General features: G+C 34.4%; 1 protein-coding gene across 1 annotated transcript; it reads right to left on the bottom strand.

Annotated features, from left to right (window-relative positions):
• Positions 1 to 3,881: 3,881 nt before the first annotated feature.
• Positions 3,882 to 17,604, bottom strand: LOC121409175 (deleted in malignant brain tumors 1 protein-like). Its single transcript, XM_041601023.1, has 10 exons — positions 17,237 to 17,604; positions 15,441 to 15,824; positions 14,098 to 14,481; positions 13,417 to 13,815; positions 12,361 to 12,741; positions 10,621 to 10,805; positions 9,379 to 9,779; positions 7,999 to 8,098; positions 6,123 to 6,303; positions 3,882 to 4,884 (listed from the first exon to the last, which is right to left on the bottom strand). The coding sequence occupies exons 1-10, from the start codon at positions 17,550 to 17,552 to the stop codon at positions 4,718 to 4,720; spliced, it is 2,898 nt and encodes a 965-aa protein (XP_041456957.1). The 5' UTR covers positions 17,553 to 17,604; the 3' UTR covers positions 3,882 to 4,717.
• Positions 17,605 to 18,475: the final 871 nt, after the last annotated feature.

Genomic DNA, 18,475 nt, shown 5'->3' with positions numbered 1-18,475 from the left:
TGTGAGTGTGGGGCGGTGGTATTTGCGGATGATTGTGGGGGTGGATGTGCATGTGTGTGTTTAATGCGACGTGATTCTATAACTAAAGGGATATTCCGGGCAGGAGATATTTATATCTCAATAAATCGAGTAAAATTTAATAGCAAAGTGCTGAAATTTTCATCAGAATCGTATCCCAAATAACGAAGTTATTGAATTTTAAAGATTTGCATTATTCCGGTGTAACAGTTCGAGGCATGTCTTTCATGAATATTCATAAGGTGGGCTGATGATATCATATCCCCAATTATTCTTTTTTTATTATGTGAAATTAGGTTTATTCAAAATTTTCCTACCAAGAACTAAAACAATTGGATTTACAACTGATCAAGTGCATTAGTAATATTTCTTGCTGCAACTTGTTTCATAATAATGGAGACACATCATTTACTTATTTATTAACAAAATGAAATAATTATGATTTCATGTAATGTACATGTACAGTATTCGTCAACGAATTAGGGTGTATTGCACCTGCCGGTCCCGGCAAAACTCAGTTCAAGTCAATCTTGACGTTCATATGCCATAAAAAATATAATGATTGTTGGCATTATCGGAAAGACAAGAAGACAAGACATATTCACTCATATGTCCGGTATACTCTCTTACGACAAAAAGTATATATACACACTACCAACCACCATGTACCTCAATCCCCAACTAAATCTCTCAGAAGTTGTTCTTCCACAAATTTTTTGTCATTATCATCAAAATGGCATAAAGCAAAATACCACATATATGGCAGACGATACGCTTTCACTTTATAAACTATTCTTAGTCGCAATATTGACGAGCTTTTGAACCGGTGGTCACAAATGTTTAAAACCCATTAGAAAATACATACTAAATGAAAAGAAGATCTCCATAAGTCAGGCTGATGCATTAATGTGTTTTAATGTTTTAACATGAATCTTGCAAGCTAGTATTATAACCTAAACTATGTGTTTATAATAACATTTGTTTACAATGGTTACATTTAATGCAAGACGTGTGCACTGTTAAAATGATTTAAACAACGCTGTTTACTATGTGAATCGCACAGTAGTTGTTTAAGCGGTTTGAACAAGTATTAAAAATCTTAAACAACAATAATTAAATTATTTATAATTAAACATTTGAATTTAAGCTTTGTTGTTTAAGATATTGAAGGCTTGTTTATTTTTTTAAACAACTAGTGTGCGATCCACATTGTAAACAGTTGTTTAAATTATTTTTAAGTGTACTAAGTCATGTGTATTTTTGACTTATGCTTACTGTAACACTTTCTCTAAAATAACTAAATTTTCATGATACAATAAACACAGTTCATGTTCTTGAGAAGCAAACGAAAAACGAAACAAACAAAAGTAAAGGCGAATTGAAAAAATGCACATTCGTTTTCAGAGGTGACCATCCACTGGAGTGCGGACAAGGAAGGGTTATAGAAGCAATTATGTTAGGGACGCACTATTAGATACACAGGGGGTAGGGGCTGGAAGGTTTGGTTGATGCAACAACAACAAAAAACCCTTTCTTCTTTCAGCAAATTTTCCCCTACTCCATTGAGACAAGTTTGTTTTTTCACCTTTCAGATGATTTTTCATTGGACCAAGTTCTTCTTTTTTTCTTCTTTTTTACTCTGATGGTGAGTCAAGTTGTTGTTTTTTTTTGCTAATACAGCAAGTCATTTTTTAAAGATAAACTACCACCCCCTGGATATCAAATGGAGCGTCCCTTATTTCGGCGCCCTGTGCGGACCCGCTTCGGAAATAATTCATGTACATAGGTACATACATGTAAATCATATAGAAGATTATCACTGCCGTAAGCAGCACGGGGACATTTTTTTCCTTTAAATTTTCAAAAAAATTTCCAAATTTTCACTAAAAAAATTTTATATTCTGTGACACGCTCGGTCGCTTCGCTCCTTTGTTTTTGCATTCCTGAACACCAGGGGCCTGTTGCATAAAACTTTTTACCTGAGAAAACTCTGGTAAAAACTGAAAACTAAGGACAGTCTGATTTCTGCCATTGACTTTAACACAGGGCAAAAACTCCGGTAAAAACAACCTGAGTTTTGTCAGGTAAAATGTTTTATGCAACAGGCCCCAGGGTTCAGAAAGGACAGATGCAGTGTACGGACTAATTCAAGAGTGGCATAGTATTTTGGTATCACTACGCGGATGCTTTCAACAACGCGCCAATTCCTTTAAAAACGCAAGCAAAATCTTAATGGACAGCTAGAATCGAGGTTTTCTTGGCGAAAGTTCGCGGACCGCGAAAGCAGTTCGTCCGATGATTCGGCCCTGACGAAATATTGAATATGTAGTTTGTCCACGGTCATGGACGACACTGCTGTGTTGATTCACCGATTTTCTACGAAGGCTATCGTCGAAGGCTTTTGAAAAAAGTTTCTCTGCATTATAGAAGCGTCTGCTCAGTGATTGCGAAATTTTTCTAATGTCAGTGGAAGGAATGCGGATTACAAATTTGCATTCCTCGGCTTGTCGTTACGTTTTCCAGGCCCTATTTAAAGCAGCTTAAAAATATTAAGGGGGCCGTGGAACCAGATGGCTTGGGGCAAGGCTTGGCTGGCTTTTCAGTAACCATGCACACAGACATTGGCGGCGGAAGCCAACAAACTTATGGGGGGGGTCACCTGAAATTTTGGGATACAGGTAAAATTTTGACAAGCAAAAAAAAAAGGGGGGGACAGGACCTCCGCCATCTATGCACACAGACATAAAAAAATGTATTTTAAGTAGGAGTAGTATTCGAATGTTTCCCGAATCCTTCGGGGGCAAAAAAAAATTGTTCCAAAAATGTGTGATATGATATTATTAGCTTGCCTTCCGAAATCCTGTAATAGGAGATAAAAAACCTCACGCATTTCCATCCTGAAAAGAGATATCTAAGAACCTGGAACAAGCATGATGGTTGACATTCTAAGTGGTGGTGGCGGTGGTGTTGAATTTTACGACACAATAATCGAAAATGCGTCATTTGCCATCAAAATATTCATATTGAAAATTGAGCATGAGAAGCTTTCGAGAGGGATTTCGAGAGGGATGCCCCCCTCTCAAAAAAATGGAAGTTAAAATTTATCCACGGCCCAGCCTTTGCGCGCAGTTGTACATCAAAAGTTGGATGAAATCCAATTGATTTATTTGGGTAAGATGTGCATTTTATTGTAAATCTTTTCCGATTAAAAAAAAAACAACGAAAGAGCAAAATCCCCATATGGACCAACGTTGAACAGATGAATAAAGAAGACACATTGGGATAATCAAGAAATACAAAAAAGAAGATAAGTAAATATGTAAGCAACTAAAATATTGAAGAATAATTCACAACGCGAAATGCATGTTTATAGTGATTCGAAAGATTATTTCTTGATGAAGGATAGTAGTATTTTCCATGATATCGGGGGAACGTTTTATGAAAGTTGTCAGCACTGACAAGATGTCTTTCTCCCACAGTTACCATAGCAACAGTCAGAGGCCAGAGCTTCTCAGCTAATAAAAAGCAAGGATCAGATTGAAATTGGTCCAAATTAGCACTGATGTATAAAGAAGAAAAATAAGCATATTTAAACCATGTATCCCAAAGTGAAGATAAAATCTGTAAGCAACTGAAATATCAAGAATAATCCACAAAGTGAAATGCATTTTATAGTACTTCGAAAGATCATTTCTCAATGATTTCGGATCGCAACATTTTCCACGATATGAGATCGCACCCCGAAGAAAGTCCGATTGAAATTGGTCTAAAATGATGAATAAAGAAAAAAGCATACGTAAGCCATGAATCCCAAAGCAAAGATAAGAAAATTGATAAGAAACTGAAATTTTATTTTATTTTATTTTATCTTATTTATTTCAAACTGAAATAATGATAATCTAAAAAGCAATGTGGATTTGATAGTCATTCAAAAAATTTTAAAGTGATTTCCGATCACAACCTTTTCAATGACATCAGACCACTCCAAAGATCGAAGGTCCGATCGAAATTGATCCAAAGTATTCTCGCTTTTTTTGGAAATTAACATAAGCAATAAAGTTGGAATAGAGTTTTTAATAAGTAGATTCGATTAGATTTAACATGTCGTTATTGCATACAAAATTGAACCAAAGCGCCCGAGATGTAAAGTCTGAAAGCAAATCACATTGAACAGAGGGACTCAAAATTACCGGTTATAGAACTCTGTGTTCTGCGATATAAATCTAGGATAAATATGAGCACATGTGTTTACCAATATTTATGTTTTTAATGATCTCTTCAGATGCAAACATAGAAAAGGTATTTTTTAGTATTAGGGCCGAATATGATGATATTTCAAATTAGATGTAAGCTCTAAGTTTTGATAAAGAATTTTTTGAATATTGTTTGGTGACTACGATTATAACAAACTTATCTGTATTGAGTAAACTTGAATTGTACAGTATATTTGCCGTGTCTTTACCAGTACTCTGTTGATACATAAATATGGAACCCCGGAACACCTCGAACTGTTTTTTTAAATCACGTACCTATATCGAACTGCACTTTTATTCATTTGATTCTTGATCACATGTATTCTTGTTTCATCTTTGATTGGCTTTTTTCTTAGAGGGAATTGTTAAAAATATTTGATGGGTAAGAAGCTAATATTTTTCATTTCCTTTTCCAAAAACTTAAATTTTCCTTCATGACATCCAGATCACTCATCATCCTCATTGCTGTCATTCACAAGGTGGTATTTATGTTGGAGCATACGTCGCTTTGGCATCATATAGAGCACTACAGCTACCATGGCAACAATCAAGCACGTGATACACGCAAATAAGCCAATCAAAACTCCCGATTCCGCACTGACGACCGCATCATCTGAAAACAATTTAAAATGATGAAACAATCGTATAGGTTCATAAGGAAACAATTAAAAAAAGGCAATTATGTTTTGTATATTTCTTTTAATAATGAGAGCTGTGATTTTTTTTATCCCATGCAGCTGTTTCCATCAATTTTAAAGAGCTTCGCCTTAGCAACAATCTTAAATTCAAAGTGGGTGTCCTCCTATTTAATCATTTTCCAAAAAGACCGTGCTATAGGAAGGTAAGTTTTATATCTTATATGTTATATACGCGGGCGCGTCGTGGTCTAGTGGTTCTGACTCTCGCCTTTCAAACAGAGGGTCGTGGATTCGAATCCTAACCATGGCGTGTTTTCCTTCAGCAAGAAATTTATCCGCAATGTGCTGCACTCGACCCAGGTGAGGTGAATGGGTACCCGGCATGATTAATTCCTTGCATGCACTGAGCGCCGGTGATGGCAGCTCGAGCTAAAGCCGGGGTAATAATAGCAGTGCTTTGTATCCTCAGGCAAAGATGCTTTATAAATACCGCTATTATTATTATTATATTCAATTTTCCCATGTAATGAAAAACTTTGATAATTTCCCGCAAATTTAAAAACATCTTTATAGGAACTACGGTAGCTATTACTCCGTGAAAATGACCTCACTATCGTAGTCATAAAAATGAATATTTGCTTTTAAGCAAATACTAAATAACATGTATTGTTGTTCATTCATAAAACAACTGCTCTTCTTTTTAAAATTCGCTTGAACTAAAGCCATAGATTAACACTGATTTGACTTTTTAAAAACTGTTCTGCAAGGTCCAACTTGCCACCAGATTTGTTATATTTCATAAAAATATAGCTCAGAAAAATTGTTATCAACTATTAAAAAGTGAAATAAAGTTATAGTAAACACTATCTTAATTCATTCCCATGTGTATTAATCCCCTTGAGCAGGTGGTTGGGTAAATATTGATTTTTCAATTACAGATATCTTATAAGTAACTGAAAAATCAAAAGTGCACGAATTTGTTCTCTTCGTTGTTGTATTTCATCATCATCCATAACTTCAGTGGAGGGCGGGGGGGGGGTGATATAACGCCTTTGTTATATTAGCCTTTATCTTAAAAAAAAGCATTACCCAAACGTCAAATGTCTTTTTTAACTACAAGTAGCACTTTTTATTGATTTCCCCTCATTACCCCCTTTCTCCATTTCTTCCAATCAAATTGTACTTGTTTGGTGAATTCAGTAAGAGAAATTACCATGGCTTTCTGCTGTAAGAGAGGAGTGAACTGTTGACAAAGGTCCATTAGAGATAAGATGAGGTGTTGAACTAGTTCCACGGGTGTGGCGGCTACCTCGTCTGAATCTACTTTGACATCCTTGAGCACATCGAGATAATGGTTCATCATTGCAAACAAGTACCTCGCAGTGGAGGAAGACCTATACCGAAAAAGAAATCATAAATTTGCATTATTTTTTTTTATTTGTGTGTGTAGACCAAATAAGCCCACTTTATCAATCTTAATTGTATCAATTATATCATCCATGACAAATAGTGGCGTAATGAACCACAAAGCGTATTGGCCAAAATCTATTATTTCTTTTAAGTTGCAAGTGAGCAAAGCCAGCGAGCAAACATTTTGACATTTTTATAACAATAATCCAATTTTGTGATAGATTTTGACATGTATATATATATATACACAAAACAATATCATATTTCATCCTTCTCTCTCTCTCTCTTTCTTGGACGTAAAAAATTGGGGGGGGGGGGGCAAGCGCCCTTCTGTACGCCACTGCTGACAAATAAAATAATAAAATGAATCAATCAACTCGTAATGCAAAGTAATTCGTGTGTAGCTCACATTCACATGTATTTTCGATCCGAATGAAATACCTCAAGTATCCTTTTATTTGAGTTTATTATAATAAAATAAATACATTATTATTCAAGATAAACTTTCTTCGATGTGAAACATCTTGTGCGATGTTGACATATTCAATAACTTTGCATAGTGAAGAACCCAACCCCCTTTAAAGTAATTATTCTTTACACATTTAGGAAGAAACAGATGCGCAAAATGCAATCTTGCTTCAAACCTAAGTTTATTAATGTCGATAGTATTAGTGCTAAAAAATTTAATGATGATATTAATGCTATTACTAACAATAACGATAACAAAAATAATAATAATAATCATATAAATAAATATGATGGTGATAAAGTGATAATCATGAAGTTAGTATGAAAAATACGTTGGTTAAAAAGTCATTAATTAATGGCAATAAGCATGATAAGTATGTGCATCGAAAGCATCATATTGAATGGCCTATTTTCAATGCTCTTTACATTGAATTACGTTCATGGTAACCTGGGGGAAGTTCACCCTGACAAAAAGTTTATTGTAAAAATAGCAGAAAAACTAATGAAAAATATTGCCGAAGGCTTGAGAAAAATTCATCAAATAATTAAAAAGTTATCAGAATTTCAATTGATTTGTGACGTCATATGCGAGCAGCATTCATACATAGCGAATGGTAAAAAATCAAAGAAATGTCATTTTCTCAGAAAATTGAAAATGGTTTTCACTGTACCTTTTATATATCAATAGACAAATCATTTCACACCCGATCATGAATAGAAAACAAAATTAAGTCATCAGGAACCATAAAAAATTTGAAATTCATGCATTTTATATTACATAACACATGGGGCAGCTGCTCGTTTATGACGTCACAAATCCAAAACTTTGAACTCTAATAACTTTCTTACTTTCCAACGGATTTTCCTCAAACCTTCACCAATATTTTTTACTAATTTTTCTGCTATTTTTACAACAAAGTTTTTTTCAGGGTGAACTTCCCTTTAAGTATGACTTATAGTCGTACTTAAACAGTCAATTCGCGTGCCGAATAAAATAAAATCATGCTATGAGGATGCGCGCTACTGCAATCAATTATATTGTGCAATAAACGTAAGCACTAAGCATGACTTTAAGTAATACTTAATTTTAAGTGAAACATCCCCTGGTTTAATCCAAGATAAAGCGAATCTTCTCTTTTTTAAAAGCGTGTGCTATTCACGCTAAAGATAAAGAGAACCGACATAAGCCAATTAATGGCGCATTGACCCACCTGTGGATTTTCATCAATGAATGTGAAAGCATCAATGACAAACTTAGCAAACGAAGGATCAGAAGAGTGTAACATAGCCATGGTGGGATCATCTGGGCATCTAAGATAATCATTTAATAAAGATATATTATAAATACTACATTATTCGAGGAAAACTCCGACACCTTTTTCATTCGAGGGGGATGATGTTCGATTTCTTCTATCTTTTAAAATGAATCTAGAATATTGAGGTTAGTCAAAGATTGAGTAGCTATTGTTTCTTTTTTTTTTATAAAGGAAAGACATCTAAAACGTTTAGTCAGTTTGAGCTGAATAGTGCTGCATTATGTTTCAATAGGCCGACAGATCAGTGATTTTTTCTTTTACCATAACCAGTTATTATGAAAATATGTCCACTTTTCGTAGTACATAATTAGTGTTCTGTTTTTGTGTGTAACTATGTAAAGTGTTTAATGTGTGTGTTTTTAAAAACGTGAATAAATAAATGATTATTTACCTTTGTAGATTGAACACAACGTCACCAGACGGAAACGGTGATGTGGATAAAACTTATCAAAATCATCGCAAGTTTTAGTTGTGTTTAATTGGGATAATGTTCATTTTGAAAGTTTAGCCTCTTAATAGGCCTAACTTCACTGAACTAAAATTCCACTCAGAACTATTATTTTCCATAAGGAAATTGCAGTTGTGGGCATTTCATTTAATTCAAAAGTAACTATTAAAATGCATATTACTTTGATATGTTTAATTATCATCTTCCAAGTAATATCCCTTTCCCATCAAACAAATTACACACTCATCTACCATAAAATGTGTGTAAAAAGTTATTTACACCATAAGATGCAATAAATGTCAGTTCGATTAGCTTACATGGAATTAAATCATTCATCCTAACATAGATCATACACGTAATTCTCAAACATTTTTGTCATAACAATGTTATGTCATCGGGTTGTTCTCGAAGTATTCCACTCAGTATGTCTTTCATTTAATTATAAACATACCGATTATTCAAGACAATGGTGAAACCAATTTATTATTCCAAGGATACCAATATTTCTTTAATGGGTTGTTGAAAACACACAGACTGAAAATGATCTTGTATGAATTCATGAATAACAAATTGATTATCTAAATATATACACAAATATCTAAATTAATACATTAATTTATGCACCCTGAGTCATTCCCGATATATTCGCGACCGATGGTTGATCAGCATGCTTAGTCAGGTTAAATAATATGAATATTCAACACAAGTGAATGCATATCGGATAAAATAATAAATTAAGAATAGGTATATAACTATGAATAAAGAAAATGTAATATGAATGAAATGAAAAAGATTTTATATATAAAATGAGAAACTTTAATCCATACCCATTAGTAAGAAAGTTATAACTCTTTTGATCATTCGGGTAGTAAGATGGTGTAGCCCAGCAGTTCTCGATAAAGACAGACAAGCCAGCTACTGATGTCAGATTAACAGCAAAGTAAAGGTGTTCTCCAAGAATAATCTCGCCTTCGTTATCATCCGCGAATTCGTCGAAAGTTGCATCTGCGTAGCGATCGAGTCGAAGTGAAAAGTCACCGTAGCCTGTTTCGTTGAAGACTATTTCACCGGTCTTGGGAACGAAGGAATCACCCAGGAGCCGATGTCTATCAAGCTCGCATGCGACAGGTATCTTAAGGATATTCTCACGAGTGATTACCGTGCCCAGGATTGGTCGAGGTGTGTGGTAAGTTACCATGTTAGAGTAGATAATTTTCGTATCGGTTTCCTAAATGATTCATAATTACAAAGATAATAAAACAAGGAAGGTAGAAAATGAGGACGTTGGTGTTAATCATTGGTGATAATTGAGAAACCTGATAACAATCAACAGCACCTATCGCAACTTATGATAAAGATCTATACATGACACATTCATACACTTCTATCTTATCTCATCACATTTTTATTTTGTTGTTGTTGCTTGTGGTGTCTGATAATTTATTTTGTTGTGTATAACTCATGAAAAATGTATTAGATCAATCAATTTAAAAATTAACAAGAATTACGAATGATACTGATGCTGATGTATTCATCTACGTGTAGTAAGACTTTCCAGGCATTCACGATATTTTTTTTATTCCTGAAGCCAATCAATTCAATTCAATGAACTCTCGTGTAATGTCATCACATCATTTTTTTATTCAATCATTTTTAGTATGTATTTTATCATGAGAAATGAATCATATCAACTAATTAGAAAATGACGAGAACAAATTATTAATAATATCAATACTAATCAATTATCGATGTGTTAATCTACGTCTGGCATGTCTGGTAAGACTTTCTAAGCATTTATTATAAGGCCAATAATTACAATTCAATAAATGACAATGCAGCGTTTAATAAAAAGATATCAAGCACCAGATCTGGATGCAACTCAATTCGAAATCTTCGTACCTTCGTTATCCCCTTATTTTACTTCGTTGATATAATTGGTAAATCGTGGATAATTGGGCTCTTCGTGAACATCAGACATAATTTTTTTTTACCTTGATTTTGATTAGATTTGTCTATCACCTGATCACATATGAAAATGACCGAATAGGATTCGTCAAATATCATGTCACCTTTAGCCTGGTTGAGCACCTATTGTATCTGGTGTAGAGTACGATTTGATTGTTGTTATGGTCTCTTCCTGTGCATCCATCATCATGAACATTCTCAAAATGGATATCTTCCGATTGGGTTCCGTTTGCAAGAAGCCTCCTGTCCAGGTAGACCGTCATAGATGAACTGTCACACTCCACATCGACTGCCCTGGAAAATATAATTCCAAACCATCATTTCGAAATTCGGCGTTTCTTCAGGTTTTGTATAGATGATACAAGTCTTTAGAAACTCTGGTACAAATTCTTAAGAGAAATTGCACTCTCTGGTACATATTCTTAAGAGAAATTGCACTCTGAAATAACGTTATTTAAACATAGGACCGCATGTAGGTTTGAAAAAAATGCAGACTTTCTTTCAACAAATGAAAGGGCGTTGACTTTTGAGTAAATTATTATTGCAAAATTAAAGGTACTGTGCGAGCTCAACTTTCACTTGAATGATTTTTTTAAAGCATGACACGAAAGTCACAATCTATTTTTGTAAGTATGTTCGTAAACATATCACGATGACAGGGATGCAATTACTCATCAATCAAATGATCACAATATTTGAAAAATGAAACACTTCTCAATTTGAATTAACATTTCATTACTAGACGTTGTTTTAAAAATAGTAACAATACAATTATCGGGAAAGTAAATAGATACGGAACAAGAACAGCTAAACCAAGCAAGGTTCAAATAATATCGTTGAACCTGTTCGCAACAAAATCTTGATTTGGATTTAAAAAATCGTTCTACTTTCCAATAATGATTATTGTTATCGAATTAAAAAAATCTATGATGATAATTGAATGTTTATTTTGTTTACTGATCAATTAAACGAATTAACTGGTGCTGGGTATGACAAATAAATTTTCACTTACGAGTCGTCCCATGGCATCGAGATGGCGATAGTTAATGTTGATCAAAAAGTTAGAAGTAATGGTCAACATAGAAAGAGAAAAAGTGGGGCAGAAAATGGCTTGATTAAAGGTAAATCTCTTTAAAGACTCAAAATGATTATGAAATAAGGAATAAACAGTTATTATCACTTTGAAAGACGTTTCCAATTTGTGTCAGATAACTTTTTTGTAATGGTTCGAAAATTTGATTTGAGAAAAAAGGAAATTATCCTTTAACTCATTTACAAAGCTTTTGCCAATTATATCAATTATTGTTTTTTTTTTATTTCCAAGAATCAAAATATCAAAGAGCTACCAGAATGAGGAAGTCCAGCGTAAAATTTCACTTTTAAGTGTTTTTATGGGATTCATTACGGGGATTGGGATGTTGCTATGAGGTAAGATATAATGAAGTTAACTAGGCCTACTTTCGCTTAAATAATATTCTACTATTTGTCATAAATTTTATTTAATCATGTGGATAAACAGTGATTTATAATGCTACGTTTATCAATTTTTGGACTTTCAACAAAAATAAATAATAATAGACTTAAATTAAACCAGATTTGATAATTGTCATCAAACATCACATTTTCATGAAATCTTCCAATATTCAATCACCGGTATGAATGTATATTACTTTATGAATTAGGCTTGTAATTTCCAATTTGTTTCTTCTTTTTGTGCTCTGTTTTATTTACAAATTGCTACTAACGATTTTACCATCCTAAATAACATTTACATCAGTTGCGATCGCATAAATATTATTTCATTAGACAGAACTAAAAATCTTGTTGTGTTTTGAAAATATTACCTTCAAATACACAGCTAATGCCGAAACTAGCTCCTTTGCCAGAAGTCCCAAAATTGTTGGAGTAGTACACAGTCATAGTGTTGCTGCTTGAAACCGTACTACTCGGCGTGTTTGAGCCAGTTGAGTGTTGAATCACAGAATATGCGGTATTCGGGCCATCGTGTACACGAATATATCCGGACGAGTCAATCCCGAAGTCGTTAAAATCGATTCGAACTGCCGTTTGGCTGGGGCATTGTATAAACCACGAGCACGCGTAGTAGTTGCCGCTTACATATGGGTAATCGGGTGTAGATAGTTGGATGCTACTATCTTGATCAGTCAATTTAATAGCGCTACCACATGAAGACATCGGTTCCATATTGTCCCATGCTGGATCTTCTACACATAACAATAAAAAGGACAACCGACAAAAATGATACCTCATTGATCTGGCAGTTTAACGCGATGGGGAAAACGCAGGAAAAAAGTCACCGATTTCATGAAGAACACAGAATTTAAACAGAAAGGGCATTTTTAGGCAACAAGTTAAAGAACCGAAATGACGATGAAAATCATGAAAATCAAATCAAAATTCAATAAAAACAAAATTGTAGACGAAACCATTTTGAACTGTAAAACATTACTTGTGTTTGTCAAGCTTGCTTGACATAGAAACTTCAATTTTTCAAAGATTTTCACTATTTGCTTCTGCTTTGAACTCTATTTTGTACAGTTATCAAAACATTAGCTCTTACCAATTACAGTAGGTAGCAGAATTAGAATTGGTTAAGACCAGATTATCTTTATGTTAATTCTGAAAACTAATTGCCTGCTGATAATAATGTAGCCATTTTAGAAAAGACAACTAAATGGAAAATTATGTACTACAACTTATGACATGTCTTGTCCAATATTTTTTATTTAATAACAAACTGTAAAGATAAACATCTTACTTCAATGTAAAAAATATGATTTCAGCTTTATATCAACATTAACATACTAAGTTGCGACATTTTTTTCTGACTCGTAGAATATATGTTAAAATAAGACAAATCGAAGAAATCAAATACGAACCTAACGGTATAATGTAAGCATTAGCTTTTATCCCGCGTTGATTTGTTATGTCACTCCAGTCAGCATCGTCGTAATGCAACGTTAGTCGATTACTAGATGATTGAATGGGTGCTGTTCCCGGGAGTGAACTCGCAGATATGGCAGCCAACAGATTGGTTGAATAAAAATAATCATTATCATAGACATACAAGCGGGAACCAGAGAAAGTGTCAAAATCGTTGAAAAGCAATGAAATTCGGTATCCATATGGGCATGTGAAATACCAGAAACACGTGTAGTCATCATTGGCTACCTCCACAGGATAGGTGGGTGTTTGAAATGATATAGATGGTGAAGAATCGTCCAAGTGTACCGTCTGACCACAAGAATCAATGCCCTCCGAATCCCAGGATAATTCGTCTGAAGAAAAATGAGGTAAGCACACGATTTTGAGATGTTTTATAATAAGACAATAAGAAAGAAACAAAATTAAATAGATTCATCTATAGAGAAAGTGAATTTTGTGGTGGGGTCACGGTCATTTCTTTGGTAACCTTCTGATTATTGGCAGTTCAAGTATCATTTTAACATAGATTTCGGTTTCTTCGTTGGGTTATCATTATTACACAGTAAACAGAAATATAAAAACATCAGTTAAAGTTTTTTTTACAGCAATGGGATGATGATTTAGATGTAGCCTACCTGTTAGTGCGACATCCATGGCAAAGCCTCGTCCATTTCCAGTACTCGATGTATCATCGAACTCTATAGAGAAGCCTCCTCTTGTTGAAACCACTGTAGAATCACTGACATTGCCACGTAGATGAGATATCTGGTTCTGTGAATACATGTATATATCGCTTTTATGGTCGAAAATACGAACGTACTCGTTCTTAGTATGCATATCGTGTACGCTTAACTCGACTTCCTTGCCAGAGGGACTTGTAACATACCACCAACAGTCTATTAAGACATTAGCTGAAGAACCTTGATAGTACAGTGGAGTAGTGATGCTGACTCTGGGGATACTTGTACTCAAATGGATCTCTCCGCCACAGGAACCCGAAATATCCGAAGGCAGTTCATCTGATTGTGTAAGGAATAAGTGTGTAAATTTGTTGTTTATGGATCAAAGCATGTTTAATAATAATATTTATATAGGCATATCTACCCAGGGTAGCCACTTCAGTTTCGAAAACTATTCTACCAGCGGGCCCTGCTATTATTACCCCGGCTTTAGCTGAGCTGCCTAGGTGCTCAAGCATTCAAGGAATTTCTTCCTGCAGGGTACCCATTCACCTCACCTGGGTTGAGTGCAGCACCATGTGGATGAGTTTCTTGATGGAGGAAATTACGCCATGGCTGTGATTCGAACCCACAACCCTCTGTTTCAAAGTCAGAAGACTAATCCACTGGGCCACAACGCTCCACTGCATGGGCCACTCCCCGTTGTCAGCTCTGATCGTTAGTTCTTTATATTCCAAAAACCGTCTTTAAGTCTATTTTACATGTCCTTAATTAACTAAGAACTTCTTAGAAAGTCCATCAGTGATGCGATGTAAATAAAACGTGAATATCTCGCTTTATCATAGCCATGGTGGGCCTATATGAACAATGTTATGCTATTTGTTATAAATTTACAAAATTTATCGATTTAACCCCGCCACGGGCCCCGGGTTGATTTCCGATTGCCGCACAGATACTACCCTATGCTTCATTATGATACATCTTTAAAATTAAATATTGGAAGCCATGAAATCATACAAAAAATAATTATACATTCATGCATCAGGAAGAGACATAACAAGCAATGCTTTCTATATTATTTGACTCAATTTTTTGTATTATGATGGAATTAATAAGTAAAAATAGTATTGATAATCTGCAGAAATCAATCTTTGCAACAGCATTAAAAATAAGCATGCCCCTAAAAAGCTAGTAACAGTCCGTCTATTTGTAAAAAGCCCAGTCTAATTTGATTGTGTTATGTTTTGTTTTGTTTTTATTTTTAGAGTACGCCTATATAAGCACTTAATGTAGCTTACCTATAATCTTCGCTTCGAACAGAAACCCGGGCCCGTTATTAGCAGATCCAAAGTCGTCGTATTCTACTGTCACTCCTCCGCGCGAAGACACGACATTAACTGGGGATTTTAGTTGTCCAGAAAGCTCAGATACACGGTAAGATGATGGCGATGATGTCGGGTAGTCATAAATTTCTATTTTCTCATTGATTCCGGTTAACATATCTAAAACCGTAAGGTGGACCTGCTTTCCTGAGGGGCTTGAAATATACCACCAGCAGTCCATGACAACATTGGCTAGAGAGGTCTGATAGTAGTATGGAGTTGAAAAGGTAGCATTTGGTGAAGACTGTGTCAACGGGATTGTGCCACCACATGATGCCGAGGAAGAATAGTACTGGGTATCTGCCATGGGGGGATATTAGTTACATATAAGAGACCGTTTCATGAACAGTTATACTTATTATGGCAACTATACCATGGTAACAGGGCTTAGCAACCAATCACGATCACGAGTTTCAGAGTACTAGTTACAAATTTTTATGAAAATTGTCCCTGGCCTATGTGATATAGTAGGATGTGATATAAACCTTAATGTACATGGAACATTTTTTTTTTCTTTTTCTAATTTTGTAATTTTCTGTATAATATTCTGTATGTTTCTTTTAATGTGAAATAAATGAAATGAAAAATATTGATTACTGGTCAATTTTCAGTAAAATTATTCAAAATGATTTCTACGGTAATCTCCTGGCACTCAACAGCCAGCAGCTACCTTATCGCCTACAGCAGTTAAACAAATTTATATTTGAAATAAAATACACACACAATTAATTTTTTCTTGAATAGAAAAAAAAAAGAAAAATTAAGAATTTATTACTTTTCAGCTTGGGCAGTTTGTGTACAAGTTTAATACTAAAACATCACTTGCTCCAAATAAAAAGCATGTTCATTGAAAGGTATATCCTGATACATGACATCAGCCGATAAAAACCAAGACAAGGGGCCCGTAACACGAAGCTTAGCAATGATCGTAAACAAATTTCTAGGATTGATTCCACTGACTACAATGTACAATCCATCGTAAAACTCATGCGTACGATTAATCGCTGACCTTTGTGTTACGGGACCCTGTTACTGTTCCTTATGAATGATTGCACTGAGGATGGTTTTCGTAAAATTTCGTCAAAACACGTGTATGATTGTATTTAAGATGCACATAATCAAATTAATGGTGATCATTTCATCGAAAGAACACTCGCGTTTATCGTCAGTCTCTTGGTATGGCCATGATTTAAGCAGTATATAATCTTATACACATTTCTTTGCAAATCGTCTAAAAAAATATCAATCTGCAACACAAGAATCTAATTTAAGTTTTCAAAATGCAAACGCATGTACGCCACCCACTTTAGATGACGTCATAGAATCATTGCCGGCAAATTGGACAATGATAATTGCAATATTTCTAAACGTAATAATAATCTTTCAATCTTTTTACGATTCATAATTTTTTTTTGGTTGCTTCCAATAAATGCTTTTTGTACACAACTTCGCACAGTAAATTCCATTGACGTTTCAGTAATTTCTGAATCAGCTCTTCCCAAATAAGAGAAAATATATATGGCATATGCTGATATGTACTCTAAAATGAAACGAAAAGTAAGCCTTCTATCTTTACCATTTATTGTGCCTCTTGTGCTGAACAATCACGTCGTTGCACATTACAAATTAGATGTTTCTAGTAGCTATTCGTAAATCTGCTTCAATGATTAAAATTCTGAATTAAAAACAATGTTAATCATGCAGACTGATACCTCTTTGACTGAATCGTGCGAGGAAGCCTCTTCCGTTGTTACCCGAGTAGCTGTCATAGTGTTGAATCGTCCATCCACCATGTGAAGATACCACAGGTGAGATATCATCATCAAAGTCCCCACGTAGATATGAAATTATGTAGTTGGTATATGATGGGTAGTCATAGAGATATAACCAATTACTTGGAGTGTCCACTTCCAACCAAGTAATCTCTACCTTATTTCCCGAGGAAGCATATACGTGCCATAAACACACCACATACGCATCCGTCGATGGTTGGTAGAAGTATGGAGAGTTTAGTGTAAAGTTTGGCATCAAGTCGTTCAGTCTTATAGTACCCCCGCATGACCTTGGGCCCACAACCGTAGTCGCATCTATAAAATATGAAGTTCACAACGAATAAATGATTTAACTGGTGTCGTGAACGTGATAGAACCTTCATCATATGCAAAGTGTTAGGAAGGATAGAAATTTATCCGGCTTAGTTTTCGCCTGCTTTAATAACCCAATGTGATATGAGCCGATGACAATATGATCAAGTGTTATAAACAGGTGTTTCAACAATTCATACATTTTAATTTGGCGACAGTTTCCCGGAGCAACAAGACAAAGTCATATACTAACTTGTTCGGTTCTTAATGAAGCATGAGTATGCTTTGTGGGCGTAACATAAAAAAAACATTATTCGAGTAATAAAAAAGTTAATTAAAATTAAAAGTTTTATATATATATATATATATATATATATATATATATATATACATGTATAAATAGTTAAAACAGAAATAAAAACTCCGTAATGAATTTTTTTTCCACAAATTTCCGCCCATACAGCTTTGTCATATATATATATATATATAAAGCTGTTGTACATGTATAGCTTCACATATTTATATATATATATAAACTCCTCAAAAAAAGTTTGGAAATCTTTCATCGATAATCCTCCGCGATTTTAGTAAATGTTAATGTGTTATTAATATCAATAGAGCATTTAATTTTCTTTAAAATGACACCCTACATGATATGATTATGGTTCACATGGAGGCGCAGTGCCTTGAAATGTGGGGCAAGGTCAAAATTCAAAAGTTGCAAAATTACACAATATTGAATGTCACTGTTCTTTTTCCAGTGGTGATGAGTGAGTTTCTCAGCGGTTTTTTTTTATTATTATTCTCATGCACCTTAACATCAACATTAACATGGAATCAAACACACCTCTGCACAAGCAAACACAT

This window comes from Lytechinus variegatus, chromosome 2, assembly GCF_018143015.1.
Source record: "Lytechinus variegatus isolate NC3 chromosome 2, Lvar_3.0, whole genome shotgun sequence".
NCBI classification, from domain to species: Eukaryota; Metazoa; Echinodermata; class Echinoidea; order Temnopleuroida; family Toxopneustidae; genus Lytechinus; species Lytechinus variegatus.
This window is presented reverse-complemented; position numbering and strand designations above follow the sequence as displayed.

Bases quoted from the DNA above. Each gene is read 5' to 3' on its own strand.
- LOC121409175 (XM_041601023.1), bottom strand. From the start codon at position 17,552: ATGCCAAACTTTACACTAAACTCTCCATACTTCTACCAACCATCGACG. The intron at 14,482-15,440 runs GTAAGCTACATT...TTACACAATCAG, and splicing joins GTTCGAAGCGAAGATTATAG to ATGAACTGCCTTCGGATATT. The intron at 4,885-6,122 runs GTAATTTCTCTT...AATTGTTTTCAG, and splicing joins TCTTACAGCAGAAAGCCATG to ATGATGCGGTCGTCAGTGCG.